Source organism: Leucoraja erinacea, chromosome 34, assembly GCF_028641065.1.
Source record: "Leucoraja erinacea ecotype New England chromosome 34, Leri_hhj_1, whole genome shotgun sequence".
Lineage (NCBI taxonomy): Eukaryota > Metazoa > Chordata > Chondrichthyes > Rajiformes > Rajidae > Leucoraja > Leucoraja erinaceus.
Genome location: NC_073410.1, coordinates 1,745,694 through 1,767,083, shown reverse-complemented (window position 1 = coordinate 1,767,083; position 21,390 = coordinate 1,745,694). Strand labels below are relative to the sequence as shown.

The 21,390-nt window shown below is 45.1% G+C and overlaps 1 protein-coding gene across 3 annotated transcripts in view; it reads left to right on the top strand.

Moving 5' to 3' along the window:
* The window catches only part of camk2g2 (calcium/calmodulin-dependent protein kinase (CaM kinase) II gamma 2), a 230,400-nt gene that overhangs the window by 200,005 nt on the left and 9,005 nt on the right, over positions 1–21,390 (top strand). For all 3 annotated transcript variants that reach the window (XM_055661632.1, XM_055661631.1, XM_055661630.1), the window contains one exon: positions 19,156–19,231. In XM_055661632.1, the coding sequence (XP_055517607.1) occupies positions 19,156–19,231 (76 nt within the window). The remainder of the gene's footprint in view (positions 1–19,155; positions 19,232–21,390) is intronic.

Here is a 21,390-nt window from a genome sequence, read left to right as displayed (position 1 = left end):
GGAATGGAATGGTCTGAGCGCAGGTATATGGGACTTCGGCACGGACTAGAAGGGTCTTGGCCTGTTTCTGTGCTGTAATTGTTATATGGTTATTATATGGTTAAACCAGCATCTACACTTCCTTCCTACACATGTCCCATCTACACTAGCCCCACCTGCCTGCATTTGGCCCATATCCTTCTAAATCTGACCTATCCATGTATCCTCTAAATGTTTCTTAAACGTTCCTGAGATACTGCTAGCACCTAAACTGAGATACATCACAACAAAGTACTGACTGTGTGGTCAAGTTATGGAAACAGGCCCTTCGGCCCACCTTGTGCAGGGTGTTATTGTATTGTACAGGGTAATCGCTGGTTGGCATGGACTCGGTGGGCCGAAGGGCCTGTTTCCACTTTGTATGTCTAAAGTCTAACGTTTGAATACTGGCAGAGTGGTTTTCAGTCCTGTCTCTGTGTGTTTGGGCTGTTTGTCACGTCCCTGTTCCGATTTACTGCATTTTGAGTGTATTCATGGAACACTGAAAAGCCAGTTTTAGTCTCCTCTTGAGCACACAAGCAGACAGCAGTACCCCTGTGTAATGGGCCTTCCCACTAAGTGACCAGTTAGGCGACTGCCAGGGATGGGTTTGAATGGAATTCACCGACGACATCTGGCAACAGCCGACAACAGCAAATATTGTCGCCACTCTCGCCCAAAAACTTTCAACACATTGAATAATTTTGCAGCAGTCTCCTGTAGTTGCACAAAAAATCGCCCAAGTGGGACAGGCCGATAAACACTGAAAGACCGTGTTCATCACCAAGACAATGCTCAGAGAGGCACAGACACTTGACAGCATGTGTCAAACCCAGCCCTCTAATGACTGAGAGTTATCAATTCTTTCCACTTGAGGCTGCTGATTAAATTAAGGAAATAAATCAAACTAACCTTTCGATGAAAGAATCAGGCTGTTGTTTCCAACTTGGCCACAAAGGCAAACAATGTAGGAATAACTTAGTGGAGAGAACATCCATTATCCACCAGCAATGCTCATTGTGTGTAAGTGTTGGACTTACAAGATAACATAATGTAACTCTGCTACATGCAAATTAGACCACTTAGCATCACGTCCCCACCTGACAGACGGCTATAATGGGCACTCGTTGTGGGTGGACTACGTTGAATTGATTGTAGATTGGATGACAACCAAAACAAGAAGTTCTCTTGTGAATTGAGAAGGCTCCCTGATCTGAAAGCAACATTGGATAGAATGGAAGGTAGACACAAAATGCTGGCGTAACTCAGTGGGTGAGGCAGCATCTGTGGAGAGAAGGAATGGGTGACGTTTCGGGTCGAGACCCTTCTCCTGTGGTACCAAGAGCACACCCAGAACTGTGGAAACCTTTTTCATAGTTGCTTCACCTTGGAGAGCTACTCTGTTTCCTTGCATTTGACCTGATATTTGAAGAAACTAATCGCAAGGAAACAGATATTTGCAGACAAGCAGCATGGAAACAGGCCCTTCAGCCCAACTCGCCCATACCGACCAAGATGCCCCATCTGGTTTGGTCCCCGTGGCCTTTGGCCCCATGGTGTTTGGCCCATATCTCTCTAAACCTTCCCTATCTATATACCTGTTTAAGAAGGAACTGCAGATGCTAGAAAATCGAAGGTAGACAAAAGTGCTGGAGGAACTCAGCAGGTGCGGCTGTATCTATGGAGCGAAGGAAATAGGCAACGTTTCGGGTCTGAAGAAGGGTTTTGGCCCGAAACATTGCCTATTTCCTTTGCACCATAGATGCTGTCACACCTGCTGAGTTTCTCCAGCACTTTTGTCTACTATCCATATACCTGTCCAGGTGTCTTTCAATATTGTCTTATAACATTGTATTGTTCCATATACACACCACCCTCGAAGTGAAAAAGTTGCCCCTCATCTTAACCCCCCCCCCTCCCCTCTTGCTTTAAACCTATGTCATTTGGTTCTTAATTCCTATGTAAAAGACTCTGTGGGTTCATCCTATCAATACCCCTCGTGCAGTTGTACATCAGTCTCACATTGGCCCAGTTAGTGAATTACATGGAAACCAGGAAACTGCAAGTGCTGCAACCCTGAGCCAAAAAAGTGCTGGAGGAAAAGGGGTCAGGCAGCATCTACAGAGGGAAATGCCATACGACGTTTTGATGGGACGCTTGTTGAGAATGAACATGGAGGCAACATTAAGATAAACTATGTTTAAAGTGGCAAAGCTTAGCACGACGAACATCAGCACAAAACCACAATTGTAAAGAGACAACTCAGGGTAAATGGCATCATTCGGTCAGGATTGAGTGGGCTGTTGGGCTGCTTCCACACCGGATCTCCAAACTAAACTAAGCTCCACCTTAAGAAGTGAAAAGAAGACATGAGCGTGTCAGATAAGGAGCGGAGATGAGGAGTGAAATGTGAAAACTGGGAGAAGGTGTCTGCATATCCTTCCTTAAACAAGGAGATTAAAATAACACACACAGTACTGGCGGTACATTCTCAACTAAGCCGCTAACAGTTGCTGCAACACTTGCACCCTCTGGCCAACTTGGATTGCTTGCCTTTCTAATTGTTTGCGGTGTCTTCACTTCTGCTGCGCTTTGGTTAGTTGCCTGAAGCTCGGATTACTCAGCAGGTGTTGAAATTGCTTTGGATTTTTACCCTATGGCACAGTCAACAGAAGCCAAAAGATGCAGGAACAGTGAGGTAGCAATTAGATGTAATTTACACACCAGATGGCTGGAGCCAGTCTCACTCCAACGCAGTGACCATCAACATGTGAATTCATGAAGGCACTCAGAAACCTGAATGCTTCAATTCAGGAACTGGTCTGAGAACATTGAATTCTCCAATTTTAGGTAACGGAGCTATCGCCTCCCTGCCCCCTGGACTCATATCCATTTCCTCTCCTCTCCCTCCTCCCCTTCCCTCTACATTCCGACCTATGGTTTCACAGTTCACAACTCTTCAATCCAATTGTCTGTAGAAAATCCAGTGGCCTGGATTAGTGGATTTGAGATATGCCCAGTCAGCTATGGAAGTTAATAGTCATAGAGTGTTGCAGTGTAGAAACAGGCCCTTTGGCCCAACTTTCCCACACTGACCAACATGTCCCAGCCACATTACTCCCACCTGCCCGCGTTTGGTCCATATCCCTCCAAACCTGCCCTATCCATGTACCTGTCTAACTGTTTCCTAGTCCCTGCTTCAACTACCTCCTCTGGCAGCTTGTTACATACACCCACCACCCTTTGTGTGAAAAAGTTACCCCTCAGATTCCTATTAAATCTTTTCCCCTTCATCTTAAACCTATGTCCTCTGGTCCTTGATACACCTACTCTGGGCAAGAGATACTGTGTGTCTATCTGATCTATTCCTTCCCCCTCATCCTTCTGCGCTCCAATGAATAGAGACCCAGCCTACTCAACCTCCCTATAGCTCACACCCTTGGTCCTGGCAACATCCACGTAAATCTTCTCTGAACACTTTCCAGCTTGACAATATCTCTCCTATAACATGATGCCCAGAAGTGAACACAATACTGTAAATGCGGTCTCACCAACGTCTTGTACAACTGCAACATGACCTTCCAACTTCTATACTCAATACTATGACTGATGAAGGCCAATGTACCAAAAACCTTATCTACCCGCGACTCAACCTTCATGGAAGTATTGACTAATATCTGTTCCAGTGATATTGAAGCCTTCAAGTTCCTATGAAAGCCCACATAGTTCACTACTCGCGGTGCAAGTACAGACATGCACCGCTGTAATTGGTTTTCACTATGAATTGGCCAAGCAGTCCCACACTGTACTCAAACCAAGATAAGAGTCAAGAGAGTTTAATTGACATTTGTACCAACAAGGGAACAATAGAATTCTTACTTGCAGCAGCATAACAAGCTCTTAAACTTAGTAACACACAGATAATATATTATAAACAAAAAAAAACCCAATAAACTATTCACCACCAGACCACCGTCCTTCATGGAGCAGTTCAGAGTTGAGGTTAGTGTTGTCAAATGTTCAAGAGCCAAGTAGTTGCTGGGAAGAAGTTTCAACTTTCATCATTGTTCAACTTCTGTCAAGGACAAGCTATACTTCACCCTCGTTAGACCTCATTGTGGACTACGCAGTTGCAGCGTGGGACCCATACACAAATAAAAACAGTTCTTCCATCGAACGTGTCCAAAGACAGGCCGCTCGATTTGTCACTAACACCTATGAGAGAGAAGCGAGTGTCACCAAACTTCTGAATTGACTGGTCGGGGATGGAACCCTCTCCAAGACAGACATGAAGCTCACCGTTTGACCTGTTTTTACAAAATGTTAAATGGTCAGCTCGACATAGACTACAAGACCTACACCAAACCCAAACCAATTAGGAGCAGACGAGGGCATTCGATCCAATTTGTGATCCCAGCTACAAAGACAGATGTGTACAGCAATTCGTTCTTCCCCCGCACAATTAAAGCATGGAATAATCTCCACCCGACTATAGTTACCCAACCAGATGCAACTAAATTTAAAGTAGCTCTTTCTTCACAATAACCCTTTCTGGCTTAAGTCCTCCCTCCACCACCTTCAGGTGAAATTCCATTTGGAGGACCAAGAAACCAAGAACCAAGGTTGTCATGGTGACCCCAACGGTAGAGTTGCTGCCTTACAGTGCTTGCAGCGTCAGAGACCCGGGTTCAATCCCGACTACGGGTGCTGTCTGTGCGGAGTTTGTACGTTCTCCCCATGACCGCGTGGGTTTTTCTCCGAGATCTTTGGTTTCCCCCCACACTCCAAAGACGTACAGGTTTGTTGATAAATTGGCTTGGTATAGTGTAAATTGTCCCTAGTGTGTGTAGTTAATGTGCGGGGATCGCTGGTCGGTGCGGACTCGGCGGGCCAAAGGGCCTGTTTTCCGCGCTGCATCTCGAACAACAAAACTAAAAAACGATATCACTCTTCCTTCATTGTCTCTGGCCCAAAGACATGCAGGTTTGCAGGTTAATTAGCCTCTGTATATATGTATGTAGACAGTGGATGGATAAGTGAAACAGGTCACGTTTCATGTCGAGAATTTCTTCTGACTGCAAGGTAACCAGACTTGAATGGATGAGAATGTGGGATAATCTCAAACCAGCGTGAATGAGTGATTGATGGTCAGCGTGAACTCGGTGGGCCGAAGGGTCTGTTTCCATGCTGTACCTTTCATCAGTGGAAGGAATAACGAGTGTTTAGATTCCATTTCATCTTGAGTTGAGTTCCCACTGATACCCAGAAACGATCCACTTACACTAATGCCATAACCAGCCTGTGTGAGTCTCTGGTCATCTATGTAAGCCATATGCAGGAAAAATGTTCCCCATGTGGGGCGAGTCCAGAACCAGGGGCCACACACAGTCTTAGAATAAAGGGAAGGCCATTTAAGACTGAGGTGAGAAAAAACTTTTTCACCCAGAGAGTTGTGAATTTATGGAATTCCCTGCCACAGAGGGCAGTGGAGGCCAAGTCACTGGATGAGTTTAAGAAAGAGTTAGATAGAGCTCAGATTCAGATTCAGATTCAATTTTAATTGTCATTGTCAGTGTACAGTACAGAGAAACGAAATGCTAGCTCTAGGGGCTAGTGGAGTCAAGGGATATGGGGAGAAGGCAGGCATGGGTTATTGATAGGGGATGATCAGCCATGATCATAATGAATGGCGGTGTTGGCTCGAAGGGCCAAATGGCCTCCTCCTGCACCTATTTTCCATCTTTCTATGATTCTATGTAACCAAAGCCCTGGTTGTTGTTCTAATGTAATGGACATTCAATCTCATCGCCTCAAACGTGAAACTACACATTGTTTTTTTGACCCCACACCCTCTCTCGTGTACATGGAGGTAAATGTTTTGTGCCATTTTATGTGTGTGTTTTGTGTCTTCCCCTGGATCATTCTCCATGACGCTGTCCATGTCTGGCAGTGCCGCCCCTTGATGCTGGCATCGACTGTGTGGCACAGGGTCAGGCAGCTTCTGCGGACCTGTCAGACCCAGCTGATGTTGACCACAGCCCTGCGGTGACACCCTGTAAGTCAGCGGCGGCCACTGATGGCTGCCGTCCTGTGTGTTGTGTGACCACTGTGTGCAGTATCTGTCCGTGCATGGAAGGGCCAACCACACTCAGAACTTTGTAAGCGTGCAAGGTTTAGCCGCAAACTTACAAAGGTGTGCAAACTGATGTGGGGAAAGTGGACGACACAACTGCTTTCCATCGGTGAACATGGACGGGCTTTCTCAAGCCGCAGGGCCGTTGTGTGTCTGACACCAGCAGAAGAAGATATTTCACACACACAACTGTCAGCTCAGAAGACTTACCTCCTGTTTGACCCCTGTGGTAATGCTCTTTGTGACCTATTTTGATATCATCTACACCTTGCAGATTCTACTGACATTACTGTGCAGGAGGTTTGTGTGTGCATTCACTCTCAGCTGGCACGATGGAACGATATAGTTGATCCTTAATTTCCTCACCAGCAAACCACAATCAGCACAAATTGGCAACACCACTTCCTCCCTGATCTAGGACCAGAGGTCACAGCCTCAGAATTAAAGGGCGCTCTTTTAGAAAGGAGGTGAGGAGGAACTTCTTTAGTCAGAGGGTGGTGAATCTGTGGAGCTCATTGCCACAGAGGGCTGTGGAGGTTGTCAATGGATATTTTTAAGGCAGAGATAGACAAATTCTTGATTAGATCGGGTGTCAAGGGTTATGGGGGGAAGGCAGGAAAATGGGATTAGGAGGCAGAGATCAGCCATGATGAATGGCAGAGTAGACTCGATGGGCCGAATGGCCTAATTCTGCTGCTATAACTTGTGAACACCTCGTTGACCAACAACATAGCTGTGTACTCTGTCCCCTGCTCCACTCACTCTATACATGACTGTATATTCTGGTGGCCTTTCAATAGAGAAGCGCTGATTGGGTCCTCTGTGTGTGGGCTAAGGCATCACTGTCCCTATGGCAATGATAGAGTGACTGGGAGGAACACATTACACTCTAGTTCCATTTAACGTACATACGTGTTTCCTTATAGTCCCATGCTTTGATCAGACTTTACTGGCTTTACCTTGCATCGAACGTTATTCCCTTATCATATATCTGTACACTGTAAACGGCTGGATTGTAACCATGGATTGTCTTTACGCTGGCTGGTTAGCACACAACAGAAGCTTTTCATTCCACATTGGTACACATGACAATAAACTAAACTAAATCTCCGGTAAATATTTCACACACACAACTGTCAGCTCAGAAGACTTACCTCCCGTTTGACCCCCGTGGTAATGCTCTTTGTGACCTATTTTGATATCATCTACACCTTGCAGATTCTACTGACATCATTGTGCAACCTCTACCCTGATTAGTAGGCGTCACTGAGACTCAACATGCTTGGCCCCCATCCAATCCAAATAGTTGCTTCTGATCCACCCAGTTAAGTTGACCTGACATTATTGTCACCTCTATTGAGGTACAGTGAAAAGCTTTTATAACCTGCTATCCAGTCAGTGAAAGACAATCCATGATTACAATCGAGCCATTTACAGTGTATAGATACATGATAAATGGGGCAATGTAAATGATACTTAGTGCAAGATAAAGTCCAGTAAAGTCTGATCAAAGATAGTCAAAGAGTTCAAACCTGATCATTTACCTTGCATATTATTGTTGGTTCTATGCTTCAACTGGTTACGAACAAACTTAAAGTTGAGTCGAGGGGCCCTGGCTGAAGTCCTGAACCAGGGAAGACAGCCTCAGAACAAGAGGACAAGGCTCCACAGGTTAATTGACTCTGTAAATTGTCCCCGGTGTGTAGGAGAGAACTAGTATACGGGGTGATTGTTGGTTGGTGCTGACCCGGTGGGCTGAGTGGCCGTTTCCACACTGTATCACTATACTAAACCATTGAGGGGGCAGGGCAGGGTGAGGAGAAATGTCGACATTCTTTGGCTGCAGCTGGTAGAGCTGCTGCCTCTCAGCGCTGGAGACCCAAGTTCGATATTGTCCTTGTGTGCTATCTGTGTGGAGTTTGCATGTGCTCCATGTGGCCACACAGATTTCCCCCGGCAGCTCCAGTTTCCTTCCACATCCCAAAGACGTGCGGGTTTTGTAGGATAGTTGGCCTCTGGATAAATTGCCCATTGTGCGTAGGGAGTGCAATAACAAAGAACTAGAGGAAAGGGATGACCAATGGTCAGCATGGATGCAGTGGGCCGAAGGGCCTGTTTCCATGCTGTATCTCTAAACTAAACTAATCCATCTTCCCCCTAGGTCTATGAAGGCTTGGTCATTGAGGTCATCCAATAGAGTTCTGGATATTGGTAGAATGGGCAGAGACATTGAGCTGAGGCGGAAGATGGCAATGAGAAGGTTTGAAGCAACTAAACCATCTCCTCCTAATACCATATATTCTTGTTTTAACAATACGGACTGCTTTCACTTGGCCTTCCTGGTGGTAATGTTGTCAAAATCCCCTGACAACAGTAATCCACCAATTTCCTTGCCAGTTTTTGTGCCGAATGAATCCAAATATAATTTGGCAGAACTGGACTCCTCAAACGGCAAAGAACAGGAGAGAGGCCGTGTAGGAAGGAACTGCAGATGCTGGTTTAGACTAAAGATAGACACAAAATGCTGGAGTAACTCAGCGGGACAGGCAGCATCTCTGGAGAGAAGGGATGGGAAAAGGAGAGAGAAGCAACTGGTTTGTTGCAAAGAGCCAACCCAATATTGAAGGGCTGAATAGCCTTCTTTCTAAACATTACCATCCTATGGATATCTTCTGGACTCTACAGTGAAATCAAGATAATTCCACTGCTTGGAAATAGCAGTAACTGGTTATGAAAATATCTATTCAATTCAGAGAGCAAACTCTAGATTGCGTCCCCTGCTAGTTCATCGTGTTCAGCGATGCATATGCATCATGCTTCTAATCAGGGCATCATAAATATTCAGTTCCAAGAGCAGTTGTAACACTAGGAAACAGTGATTCATACTTTGCATGGAAAGCAATTTAGAAACATACTCATTATTAACGTGCTTACAGCCGATTTGATCCAAAGGCAAGGTTTATGATCATTAATCATCGATTTAAGTATGAAAGCTGTTTTCTTCTGTCAGCTCTCAGTTGGAATCCTCGAGTTTTCTTGCACAAGTGGAAGATATCCAAAACTCTTCATTGTTGCAATGCTATTTGTGGGAGCTGGCCCTGCTGAAACACACAGCCACACTTTAGGCCAAGTTGCTACATCTCCAAAGAGGCACTTAATTGTCTGAATGAGCGGGCATTGACTATAAGGAGGGGTTGGACACACTTGGATTGTTTTCTCTGGATCATCAGAGGTTGTGAAGAGACCCGATAGAAGTAAAGGGCCAGTCCCACTTACGCGATTTTTTTGGCGACTTGCCGGCACCCGTCATAGTCGCAGCAAGTGGCCGAACATTTCCAACATGTTGAAAATCCAGCGGCGATCGGAAAAAGCTACGACTCTTTGGGCGACTACTCACGACCGTACAGGCATCATGTGTGAGGTAGCATCTATGGGGGGAAGGAAATAGGCAACGTTAAATAAACTGGAGATTCTTGAACTTGGTATCTAGTCCCGAAGGGTGCAATGTGCTTCTACAGAAGATGATGTGCGTTTCTCAAGTTTACTTTGGACCTCAGTTGAACAGTGCAGGAAGCCACGGACAGGGAGATCTGAGTGGAAGTGAAGTGGAACATAGTCAGGCCAAACATATTGATCCCAGCTAATTAGGAAAGTGGGAGCAAAATTATTGGTAGGGTGGTAGGGTGGTAGGGTGGTGTCTATTGCTGCACTCTCAGCAATATTGCATGGCCTTGCAGTGTTGTGTTGTATTTGCTTAAGGTCCCTGCTTGTTGTGTGTGTGTTGTGTGTGTGTGTAAATATTATATCCATTTTACGTTTGAATTTCTTTCTCCTTCGCCCACTATGTGTGTGCGCTCAGCCCCTGACAGTGTGGAGTTCATATGTGCAGTGGATAATACAGATAATTCAGAGCTGCTGCAGGCTTCGTCTCCCCCTATGCAGCGTAAGTCAAGCAGAAGGCTCTGCCAAGCAGTAGTTTGATACCAGTATCTAATTTCACTGGAGATTAGGTGGAGCGAATCATGCTAAATCATTTTGTGTACCTTCATACCAACAAACACAGACAAATTGCATATTCATCTTTATATCGTTTTTAAATTTTGGAGATACAGCACAGAAACAGGCCCTTCAGCACACCGAGTCCACACAGACCAGCGATCCCGACACACTAACACTACCCTACACACATTGCGGACAATTTACATTTATACCAAACCAAGTAACCTACAAACCTGTACGTCTTTGGCGTGTGGGATCAGAGAAAACCCACGTGGTCACAGGGAGAATGTACAAACTCTGTACAGACAGCACCCGTAGTCAGGATCGAACCCGGGTCTCTGGCGCTGTGAGGCAGCAACTCTACCACTGTGTCATTTTGCCAACCGGTGTTTATGTTTTGATTAAATCATTTGTGTTCTAAAGAAAATGCTGATTGTAAACTATTTATGTGAAACTATCCATTATTACTAATATTTATCTTTCAAAGATAAGAACAGCTACATGAATAAGTAAATAGATTTCCTTCAAGAAACCCTTGATCGTAATAATGACTTTTGCTGTCAACGTGAGCAAAAAATAACTGGAAGGTTTTAAAACTATTTGATTGTATTGCTAGAGAATTTGAGACCACACACTGTCCCTAGGTAATGAACAGGTTTTACAGATGTCCAGATGTCAATTTTGTCCTTCAATTGGAAAATACACAAGAATCCCTCAATACAGTAAATGTATCCACAGTATTATCAGGAAGGACATCAAAAGCACACAACACTGATAATGACAATAAAACCTGGGAGAGTCAGGCTAGTACTGCTGTTGGAACATTTATTAAACTTTTGAATTTAATAAGTGTTATCCGTGTAAAGGTCATGTCTCACTTGGTGATTTTTTCGGCGACTGTATCAGGGTCACCGAACGCTTTTGAACATTTCAAAATCCAGCGGCGACAAAACAAATGTTGCGACACTTGAGGAGACGGCGCGCATCAATACGCCACGACATTTTTGGCGACCTGATATGTCGGTCAGTGATGTCGGCAGTCATCGAAAAAAACTCGCCAAGTGGGACAGGCCCTTTACTACGGGTGTTAGGGGTTATGTGGAAGAAGACAGGAGAATGGGATTGAGAGGGAAAGATAGATCAACAGTGATTGAATGGCGGAGTAGACTTAATGGGCCAAATTACCTAATTCTGCTCCTATAATTTATGAAGATGAATAATATTTTGGGAGCTTAATCATAGATAGAGCTGTCCGTAAATCATGCATTTATGAACCCAGGAATAGCCTGTTCATTCAGTCTAGTTTATGTGCCGAGGTACAGTGAAAAGCTTTTGTTGCGTGCTAACCAGTCAGCAGAAAGACAAAACGTGATTACAATCGAGCCATTTACAGTGTATAGATACATGATATGGGAATAATATTTAGTGCAAGGTAAAGTCAGCAAAGTCTGATTAAGGATAGTCCTAGGGTCACCAATGAGGTGGATAGTAGTATTCTAGATATACTGGACAGCATTCTGTACACTGGATGTTAGCAAACTAGGAACTATCGATGTTAACAGGGTCAATGTGAAGACAGGGCATCTGTCAGGGAACCAGGTGCAATACAGATCTTAAATTCTGCACCCGCCTCTCCCCAATATGCTGTTGAATAATTCCCAAAACATTGAGATTTCTACCAGCTACAACAGGTTAAATGCAGGATGCCTTTTATATTGTAAAGGACCCAGGGTGCTGGAGTAACTCAGCACGTCAGGCAGCATCTCTAGTGAACATGGACAGGCAATGTGACCCAAAACATCACCTGAGTGTTTTCTCCAGAGGTGCTGAATTACTTCTGCACTTTGTGTGTTTTTTTTTGTAAACCAGCATCTGCAGTTCCTTTTTTTAAATCTTTGATATTACTTGACAGACACCTGAGCACTTAACACATTGGGGCTGAATTGATACCAGAGATTTTCAATGGGTTTGTGGATGAATAATCATGTCAAGGGACCTCACTTAAATACTTAAAGGAAAGATTTCTCAACAAACCTTCAAAGTGTTCTGATGTTTGTCATCACAAGGTTAAAATGTTAACAGACATGTCTAAATAACCATGTCTAAATGATTCATGGAGGGAGATGAGTCTTTACATTTTAAAATCGTGTGTTCTTCCTCTTGAATAAAATAATTACAGTCGTGGAGCTGTACAGCATTGAAACAGGCCCTTCAGCCCACCTTATCCATGCTGATCAAGTTGGCATACTAGGCTAGTCCCATTTTCCTGCATTCGCCCCATAGCCCTCTACACCCTTCCTATCCATGCATCGGTCCAAATGTATTTTGAAAGATGCAATTGCATTTCCTTCTACTAGCAGCTATGGACCACCGACCTTTTGTTTTTCTGTGTGCAGTTTGTTATTGTGATCATGTGTGTTTGATTGTGTGTGTGTGTGTGTGTGTGTGATACGTCTACGTTTATCTTTATTCTTGCTCCTCCCACTGCCCCCGTGTCATCTCATCGTATCCCTGGTTGAAGTAGGTAGACAAAAATGCTGGAGAAACTCAGCGGGGGAGGCAGCATCTATGGAGCGAAGGAATAGGTGACGTTTCGGGTCGAGACCCTTCCGGGTCTCGACCCGAAACGTCACCTATTCCTTCGCTCCATAGATGCTGCCTCACCCGCTGAGTTTCTCCGCTATTTTAGTCTACCTTCGATCTTTCCAGTTCTTCGTTAAACACCTGGTTGAAGTAGATTAACTTATCCACTCATGAATGTAAGAAACAATTGTAATGTCCCATCGCTAACTTGTTAGTTCCCTCGTGTGTCAGACGATGTGGCTCGCTGTTGGCTTCTGTCGACGTCCAACATGTTGACAGAATTGTCGCACGAAGAGTCACAGAGTGCGTTGCGTCGACACTTCCAGGGATCGCCACGAGGAAGCTTTTGTCATGATCCCCTACACTGTTCCTCTGACATTAATCGGCCTCCTTTGCAGTCGGTAGAGTGAAGTGGAGCCCGGAGAGATATTGGGCTTGTATTTAAGAAGGAACTGCAGATGCTGGAAAATCGTTGCAGCACAGCCAACATAACAAGTTGGGTACAGGGCATCATTTCCTGGTGTTCCAAGTGTCTAAAGAAGATTCCTAAAGAAGGGTTCCGAGCCAAAAACATCACCTGTCCATGTTCTCCAGGGATGCTGCCCAGCATGCTGGGTGACTCCAGCATTTAGTTTAGTTTAGACATAGTCTCCAGCAGGAGTGGCGAACCTGCGGCCTTAAGGCCTCATGTGGCCTTCTAGGCCATCAAGTGCGGGCCTTTTGAATGAATCCAAATTTTAGAAAACAAATCTATTTATTTTTATTAATATGATTTTGTTCGTCTTTTGTTATTTTTATTTTAATCTTAAAATGAACGTATTTAAAATGCCAAAGACTAAAAGAAGGTTCAACTAAATAATCCTATATCTAATTGGAGTATCTTGGATGCGGCCTTATTAGATTACAGCTAACTTAAAGCGGCATTCCAACATGAAAAGTTTCCCCACCCCTGGTCTAAAGATACAGAACGGAAACAGGCCCTTCGGCCCATTGAGTTTGGTCCGACCAGCGATCGCCATACAATAGCACTATCCTACACACACTCGGGACAATCTACACTTATACCAAGCCAAGTAGCTTGACGTGTAGGGGGAAACCAGAGGTCAAGAGTGTTTCATTGGCATGTGTACTGACAATGGCACAATGACGATCTTACTTGCATAATAAGCCAGCCTCCTTGTTGCGTTGGAGGCAGCAGAAGTCCGCAGCAGGGTGATGCCATCCAGTTCAATATCCGTTGGTGCCCGCCCTAGGAAAGGGCGCATGCTGCTGTTGGCGCTGCTGCTGCCTCTGTTTGTGGTCATTCACCTGACTGAGGTCCGTTGACAGGGCTGACCACAGGGAGGTGGACAACATTAGCCCCAACAAGCCTGTAAACACAGTACTCATCAATAACACAATAGACAAAAGAGAGTTCAATAAATGTCATAAAAGCCCAAAGTCCCCCCGTGCAACCAAGACAGTTATTAGTTCAACGTTTAGTTGGAGTTTGCGGTGTTGAAGTGGCTGATAGTTGTTATTTCACTCATGTACCTGCTTGCCGATGGCAGGGGCAAAGTGAAAGGGTTCTCCTCTTTGACTAATACAGTCCACAGCAGTTTAGACTGTGGCTGTCTTCCCCTTTAGAAGAGGCACTTCAGGCTTGTGCCGGAAACGTCGGGCCTGCTGTTGATATGCGCAGATCCCTCTGAGCGAGACATGAAGTCGAGGATTTTCAGAGTTTTCGTGGAAATATCAACAATAAATAATCAGGAACCGCAAGCTATGACATGGAATGAACTAAAACAATGTTAATGTGAAGAGAGATTTGGCAGGTTAATATTTCATGAATTGAACCTGAAGCTAAATGTTAACCCATCTTTCTTATGTGTGAGTTGTTACATCTGCTGCTTAGCTCCAACACTGTGTGCTTTTACTTCAGGTTTCTGGGGCATTTATTATAATAAATACATAAGTATTAAACTTACTGCATCCTGTTAACCAGAGACCTTGCTTATTCTTCCAGGTGGTTGCTTATCTAATTACAAGCTGCCACCGTTGGGAATTTTAATTTCACCAGCAGGGCCCACTGTCATTTAGTTTAGAAAAGCTAAATTTAATTTATTTCAAGAAAACAACACAGCAACAGATGTGGGCAATTTAACCCCTCAAGCATGTTGTGCTGTTCAGAGGCTGATCTACACTGTAACTCCACATGTCTGATTTTCCCCGACACCTCGCAAAAGGCTTAGTTTGGTGAAGGGATACAGCCTGGAAACAGACCCTTCGGCCCTCCTAGTCCATGCCGACCAGCGATCATCCGTTCTATGTTATCCCACTTTCTCATCCACTCCCTAATTGCACATTAGAGGCAATTTTTACAATATAACCCACAAACCTGCATGTCTTTGGGATGTGGAGGAAACCGGAGCACCTGGAGGAAACCCACACTTTCACAGGAATAACGTGCAAACTCCCCACAGATAGCACCCAAGGTCAGGATCGAACCGGACTCTCTAGTGCTGTGAGGTAGCAGCTCTACCAGCTGACCACTTTGCCACCCTTTCTTAAGTAATCTTAACTAAGATTATCCCTTTGATGTAAATTTTACACTTGGCACTGTTCAGTAACTTGGGAAACTGGCAAGAGGAAAAAAAGCTGTCTTGGGGAAAAACTGTTTCCCTGTAACCTACCCACAGTAATCAGACACTTTAATCTACTATGAAAACAGTCTGTTAGTTTCACTGTGGGAGGCCATTGAAAATGGCTAGCAATCACTTTGGCATCAGAGTATAGAGGCTACACTTCTGCGTTTCTGAACTTCACGCACAAAAGATGTGATACTAATGGTTATGCCGTCCTAGTCTCCTAAAGGAGTAAAAGTAATTTCTGTCTATCCAACCTCATCTGCGAACATACAGTTAACCCTGTTACAATATCACGACTTTATTCCTAAAGGGCCTGTCCCACTTTCACAACTTAATTCAAAACCTCTGCCGAGTTTAAAGGACCTAAAAAATAAATCAAGACTGTGGTAATCTACGAGCTCCTCCGACCTTCCACGACGATGTTCACAAACTCCTACGAATATGTCTACGAATTCCCACGACTATTTCGTTGCCCTCCTTACGAGTAAAAAGTTGCAATTTTTTTCATCCCGACCATTTTTTTACTCGTGGACATTTTGTTTCGACTTACCTGATGCCACGAGTACATAAGGCTAGCATAAAGCCAGGCACCACCCTCCTCCGCCTGTTCTACCGTCCAGGTCTTCTCCTTGGGCCATGTTTTAGTCAGAACCCTCGACCTGCCCACCATGGGTGGCCCTGCCAGGAGCACAGCTCCACACAGTCTAGCCCTCAGAGTCTTTGACACATGCAGGCTTCTCCACCAAAAGGTGGGGACCTTGGAGAAAATTCTCTGCAATATCCTATGAACATGTCAAAGCTTTCCAAAAAGAATCGTAACTTTCTAAATGTTACCCACACCCAAATCCAGATATAATATACATTGTACTCTCTCAATGACCAATACATCCACACAGGGTTGAAACATAGAATATAGGTGCAGGAGTGGGCCATTCGGCCCTTCAAGCCAACACCACCATTCAATATGATCATAGAAACATAGAAATTAGGTGCAGGGGTAGGCCATTCGGCCCTTCGAGCCTGCACCGCCATTCAATATGATCATGGCTGATCATCCAACTCAGTATCCCGTACCTGCCTTCTCTCCATACCCCCTGATCCCCTTAGCCGCAAGGGCCACATCTAACTCCCTCTTAAATATAGCCAATGAACTGGCCTCAACTATCCTCTGTGGCAGAGAGTTCCAGAGATTCGCCACTCTCTGTGTGAAAAAAGTTCTTCTCATCTCGGTTTTAAAGGATTTCCCCCTTATCCTTAAGCTGTGACCCCTTGTCCTGGACTTCCCCAACATCGGGAACAATCTTCCTGCATCTAGCCTGTCCAGCCAATCATGGCTGATCAACCAAAATCAGTACCCCATTCCTGCTTTTTCCCCAAATCCCTTGATTCCATTGATTCCAAGATCTCTCTCTTCAAAACATCCAGTGAATTGGCCTCCACTGTCTTCTGTGGCAGAGAATTCCACAGATTCACAACACTCTGGGTGAAAAAAAATGTCCTCATCTCAGTCCTAAATGGCCTACCCCTTACTCTTAAACTCTGTGACCCTGGTTCTGGACTCCCCCAACGTTGGGAACATTTTTCCTGCAGTTGAGGCTGATGGAGCTGAGGTTCACATAAGACCCAGTATCAGGGGAACATTCACCGTTACTCTCCAACCCTATTGCCCGTGGCTTGTTCCTGATCCATGTAAAAGAGGTGGTCTGACTGTTTACGATCATAGTTCCAAAAGTTGGATTAATCAATCACTTTAAAATAAAAGCTCAGTCACCATTCTGGCAGAGGGAGTTATAAGTGGCTGTTTGCGGGGAGATCTAATCATCAGTTGCATTAAAGGATTGATTGTAATGACATCTTCGTCCAGTAATTATACGGTGGAACTTGTGCCCTTTTTTTAATTTCATGGAATTAAAATTAATCGACTATGGCCCAGGCCAGCTTTGGTCACTCATCCCTAATTGCCCTGGAGATGTGGGTGGAGAGCCACCATGTGAAGCCACGGAGGTTCTTGTGGTCAAGCAGTTCTCTGTCTTCTGTCTGGTCAGCCCAACACCAGTGAAGGACTTCATAAATTCATGTGTTCATCAGTCATCAGAGCAGAATTAAGCCATTCGGCCCATCAAGTCTACTCCGCCATTCTATCGTGGCTGATCTAACTTTCCCTATCAACCCCATTCTCCTGCCTGCTCCCCGTAACCCTTGCCACCCGTACTAATCAAAAATCTTATCAATCTCCACCGTTAAAATATATGATAAGAATTGATCATGAACAGATGAGGAAAGACTGGTTATCTGGCTGTTTGAAATCTAAGATCATGAACTATTGTAGTGCGTGGTACAGTGGTAGAGTTGCTGCCTTACAGCGTCAGAGACCCTGGTTCGATCTTGACTACAGGTGCTGTCTATACGGAGTTTGCACGTTCTGCCCGTGACCGCATGGGTTTCCTCCGGGTGCTCCAGTCTCCTCCCACATCGCAAAGACGTGTAGGTTTGTAGGTTAATTGGCTTCTGAATAATTGTAGTGTGTGGGGATCGCTGGTCAGTGCGGACTCGCAGGGCCGAAGGGCCTGTTTCCACGCTGTATCTCTAATCAACTAAACTAATCACCCTTTCCCAAAAATGGATGCAATAGGTGTCGGTGCATCAGAATTGTAACAGAGACCTGAGGACGGGAAAAATTCACGGCAGTCCAGGCTTTCCTTTCAGAATAAACTCTGAAGAAGAGCCCATTCCTTCTTCCCAGAAATGCTTCCTGTCCCGCTGAATTACTCTTGCATTTTGTGTCTATCTTCGATTTAATCCAGCATCTTTCCTACACATTTTGTCCGCTCCACTGTGTGTGGACTGGTGCAGATGTGTCCTGGAATGGTGGACGGAGAATCATTGTCTTGGGTGTACAAAGGAACTGCAGGTACTGTTTGACACTGAAGATAGACACAAAATGGTAGATAAGACTCTATCTTATCTACAGCATCTTATCTCTGGACTCCCTCTCCCCTGACTCTCAGTCTGAAGAAGGTTCTCGACCCGAAATGTCACCCATTCCTTCTCTCCAGGGATGCTACTTGTCCCACAGAGTTACTCCAGCATTTTGTGTCTATCTTAATTGTCTTGGTGATTGAATACAATGCAGCGATGCAAATGGCAAACTAGCAGTTTAAAGGGATTAGTGATCGCGTCATTTGATTGCAATTCCATTAACGGGAACTGAGGATTTTAAATGCGGATGACAGAACAAGCTGCAGATTAAGAGCCAGGATTGTCGGTGCATTATATACATTCAAAACCATGCACTCTGCCATGCTCCGCCCGTCTGCTTCATGTATGCCCTCCAACAACCAATAGTTGACTCTCAAGTACATTCCGGACCTGTTTATCAAACCAGCATTCAAAAGCAGACACATAAAGATGGAGTAACTCAGCGGGACAGGGTCGTAGCTGGACGTAGCTTGTTGCGGGTGGATGTAGGTTGACCGGTTGTTGTAGGTTGTCACCTGTGTGGTCGTAGGTTGTGGTAGGTGTGGTTGTAGGGGGTCGTCCTAATGGGTTGCCGGATGTTGTTAGCTCGATGTCGGCAGGTTGTTGTAGACACTGTCAAAGACATTGTTGTAGGGGCTCCAGTTTCTGGTTTTTCGGCAATCTACTACCACCGGCAGTCACCTAAAAAATGTGTCTAAGTGGGACAGGCCCTTTCGCCCAGCATTTTGTGTCTATCTTGGTATAAACCAGCACCTGCAATGATCACTCTAATAAGCGACATTTTACTAATCTGCATTTTTATTTCTCCTCTTCTAGGACGCAAGCAGGACATCATCAAGATCACAGAACAGCTTATCGAGGCGATCAATAATGGAGACTTTGAGGCCTATACGTAAGTTCAGGGGTTCTGGGGTGGTGGGATGAACTGTTACATTGGCTCTCGGACGTATCTCCAACAGAACGATCCATGGGACTTTGAGTTGTAACGTCCCTGCTGTAGCTTTGTAAGGATGTAAATAAGAGCAAGAAAAGGCCATTCCTCCTTCTTGACCGTCTACTACATGCTGTCCCCCACTCGAACCCCTCACCCTATAATTTCTCTCGAGAACCTTTGGACAACACAGTGGCGCAGCGATAGAGTTGCTGCCTCACAGCGCTAGAGACCCGGGTTCGATCTTGTCTCCGGGTGCTGTCTGTATGAAGTTTGTACATTCTCCCCGTGACCATGTGGGCTTCCCCTGGGAACTCCAGGTTCCTCCCACACTCCAAAGACGTACAGGTTTGTAGGTTAATTGGCTTCAGTAAAATTGTAAATTGTCCCTAGTGTGTAGGATAGGTTAGTGTGCGGGGGTCTCTGGTCGGCGTGGACTCGGTGGGCCAAAGGGCCTGTTTCCACGCTGTATCTCTAAGTTAAACTGAACTGAGTGGCTTTGCAAATCATAAGGTCACATAGCATGGAAACAGGCCAACTTGCCCACGCCGACCAACATGTCCCATCGACACTAGTCCCACCTGCCTGCCTTTGGCCCATATCCCTCTAAACCTGTCCTATCCATGTACCTATCCTAATGTTTCTTAAACGTTGTGATAATGCCTGCCTCAACTACCTCCTCCGGCAGCTCGTTCCATACATTCACCATCCTTTGCATGAAAATGTTGCCCCTCAGATTCCTATTAAATCTTTCCCCCCCTCACCTTAAACCTATGTCCTCTGGTCCTTGATTCCCCTACTCTGGGCAAGGGACTCTGTGCATCTACCCGATCTATTCCTCTGATGATTTTGCACATAAGTCAACAGCAGGACTTGTTCTGCAGCGGTGAATCAGGTTGCTGTGAGTGGGCGTGGAAGGAGCAGATAAGGAACCATTCCTTGTAAATGAAAAGCCTATCAGACACGGAGCGGTGTTCAACTCTGCGCTAGTGAGTAGGACTGGTGGATATTTGTAAGGACTAAATTAGCAATGATGCTAATTAATGTGTGGGAGGATTTGGATGGGGAGAGAAGAAGGCATAGAACGTACTGTGCCCGAGCCTTGCCAATATTCTGAGCCTACACGTGGGCTTGCGTCCAATAATTTAAAGAGAATGATTTTCATTTGAAATCATGTTGCTACAGTAACGCAGCGGTAGAGTTGCTGCCTCACAGAGAATGCAGCGCCGAGGACCAGGGTTCGATCCCCACTACGGGTGCTGTCTGTACGGAGTTTGCAAGTTCTCCTTGTGACTGAGTGATGATAGATTTGGCATTACAAATATCCTTAATCTGTGCACTGTGGACGGCCTGATTATATTCATGTACATTCCTTTCTCTAACTGGACATCACACAAACAAAAGCCTTTTTACCTCGATGCACGGAACAATAAGAAACTAAACTAAAACCATTTATTTTGAACGTTTAACTTGCTACCGAGTTCAGGGTCTACTTAACACCGGCCTTCCAAACACTTTTAGTGACAATAGTTCTTAAGCCCTTTGCTCCTCCAGGGAGCATGGACCATTGACAAGTGTCCTCCACCTCACTCTATTGTTGGCAGTTCTTTCGAGATCACCCCACTCTCAGACATTTCTCCAGCTGTTCCTGGGGAGATCTCTTTTCCTTTTTCCTTGGGGTTCTATTCCAGGGCTTGCCGGGAGATGTTAGTGGCAGGTTTCCTGAGGGTGTGTCCAATCCAACTCCATTTTCTCCTTCAAATTTGTAAGTCAATGAGCTCCTGGCTTGTTCTTGTCCACAGGTCCACATTGCTTGCTTTGTCTCTCTCCCAGATGTGAAGTATTCTCCTAAGGCAGGTGTTAGTGAATGTTTGCAGCCTGTTTGTAGTGTGTGTGGTTGTCCATATCTCTGATCCATACCGCATCACACCATACAGCATCACCTGTTTCACATTTGAGTTAAAGATGCATATTTTTGTGTTGATTGAGATGTGTTTTGAGCTCCAGATCTTCCTGAGCATGTTAAACACCACTCTAGCCTTTCTATGTCTTCCTCTGCCCCCTCCGATGAATGTCCACATCACTGCCTAGGTGTGTGAATGTTTCTACCTCCTCTAGAG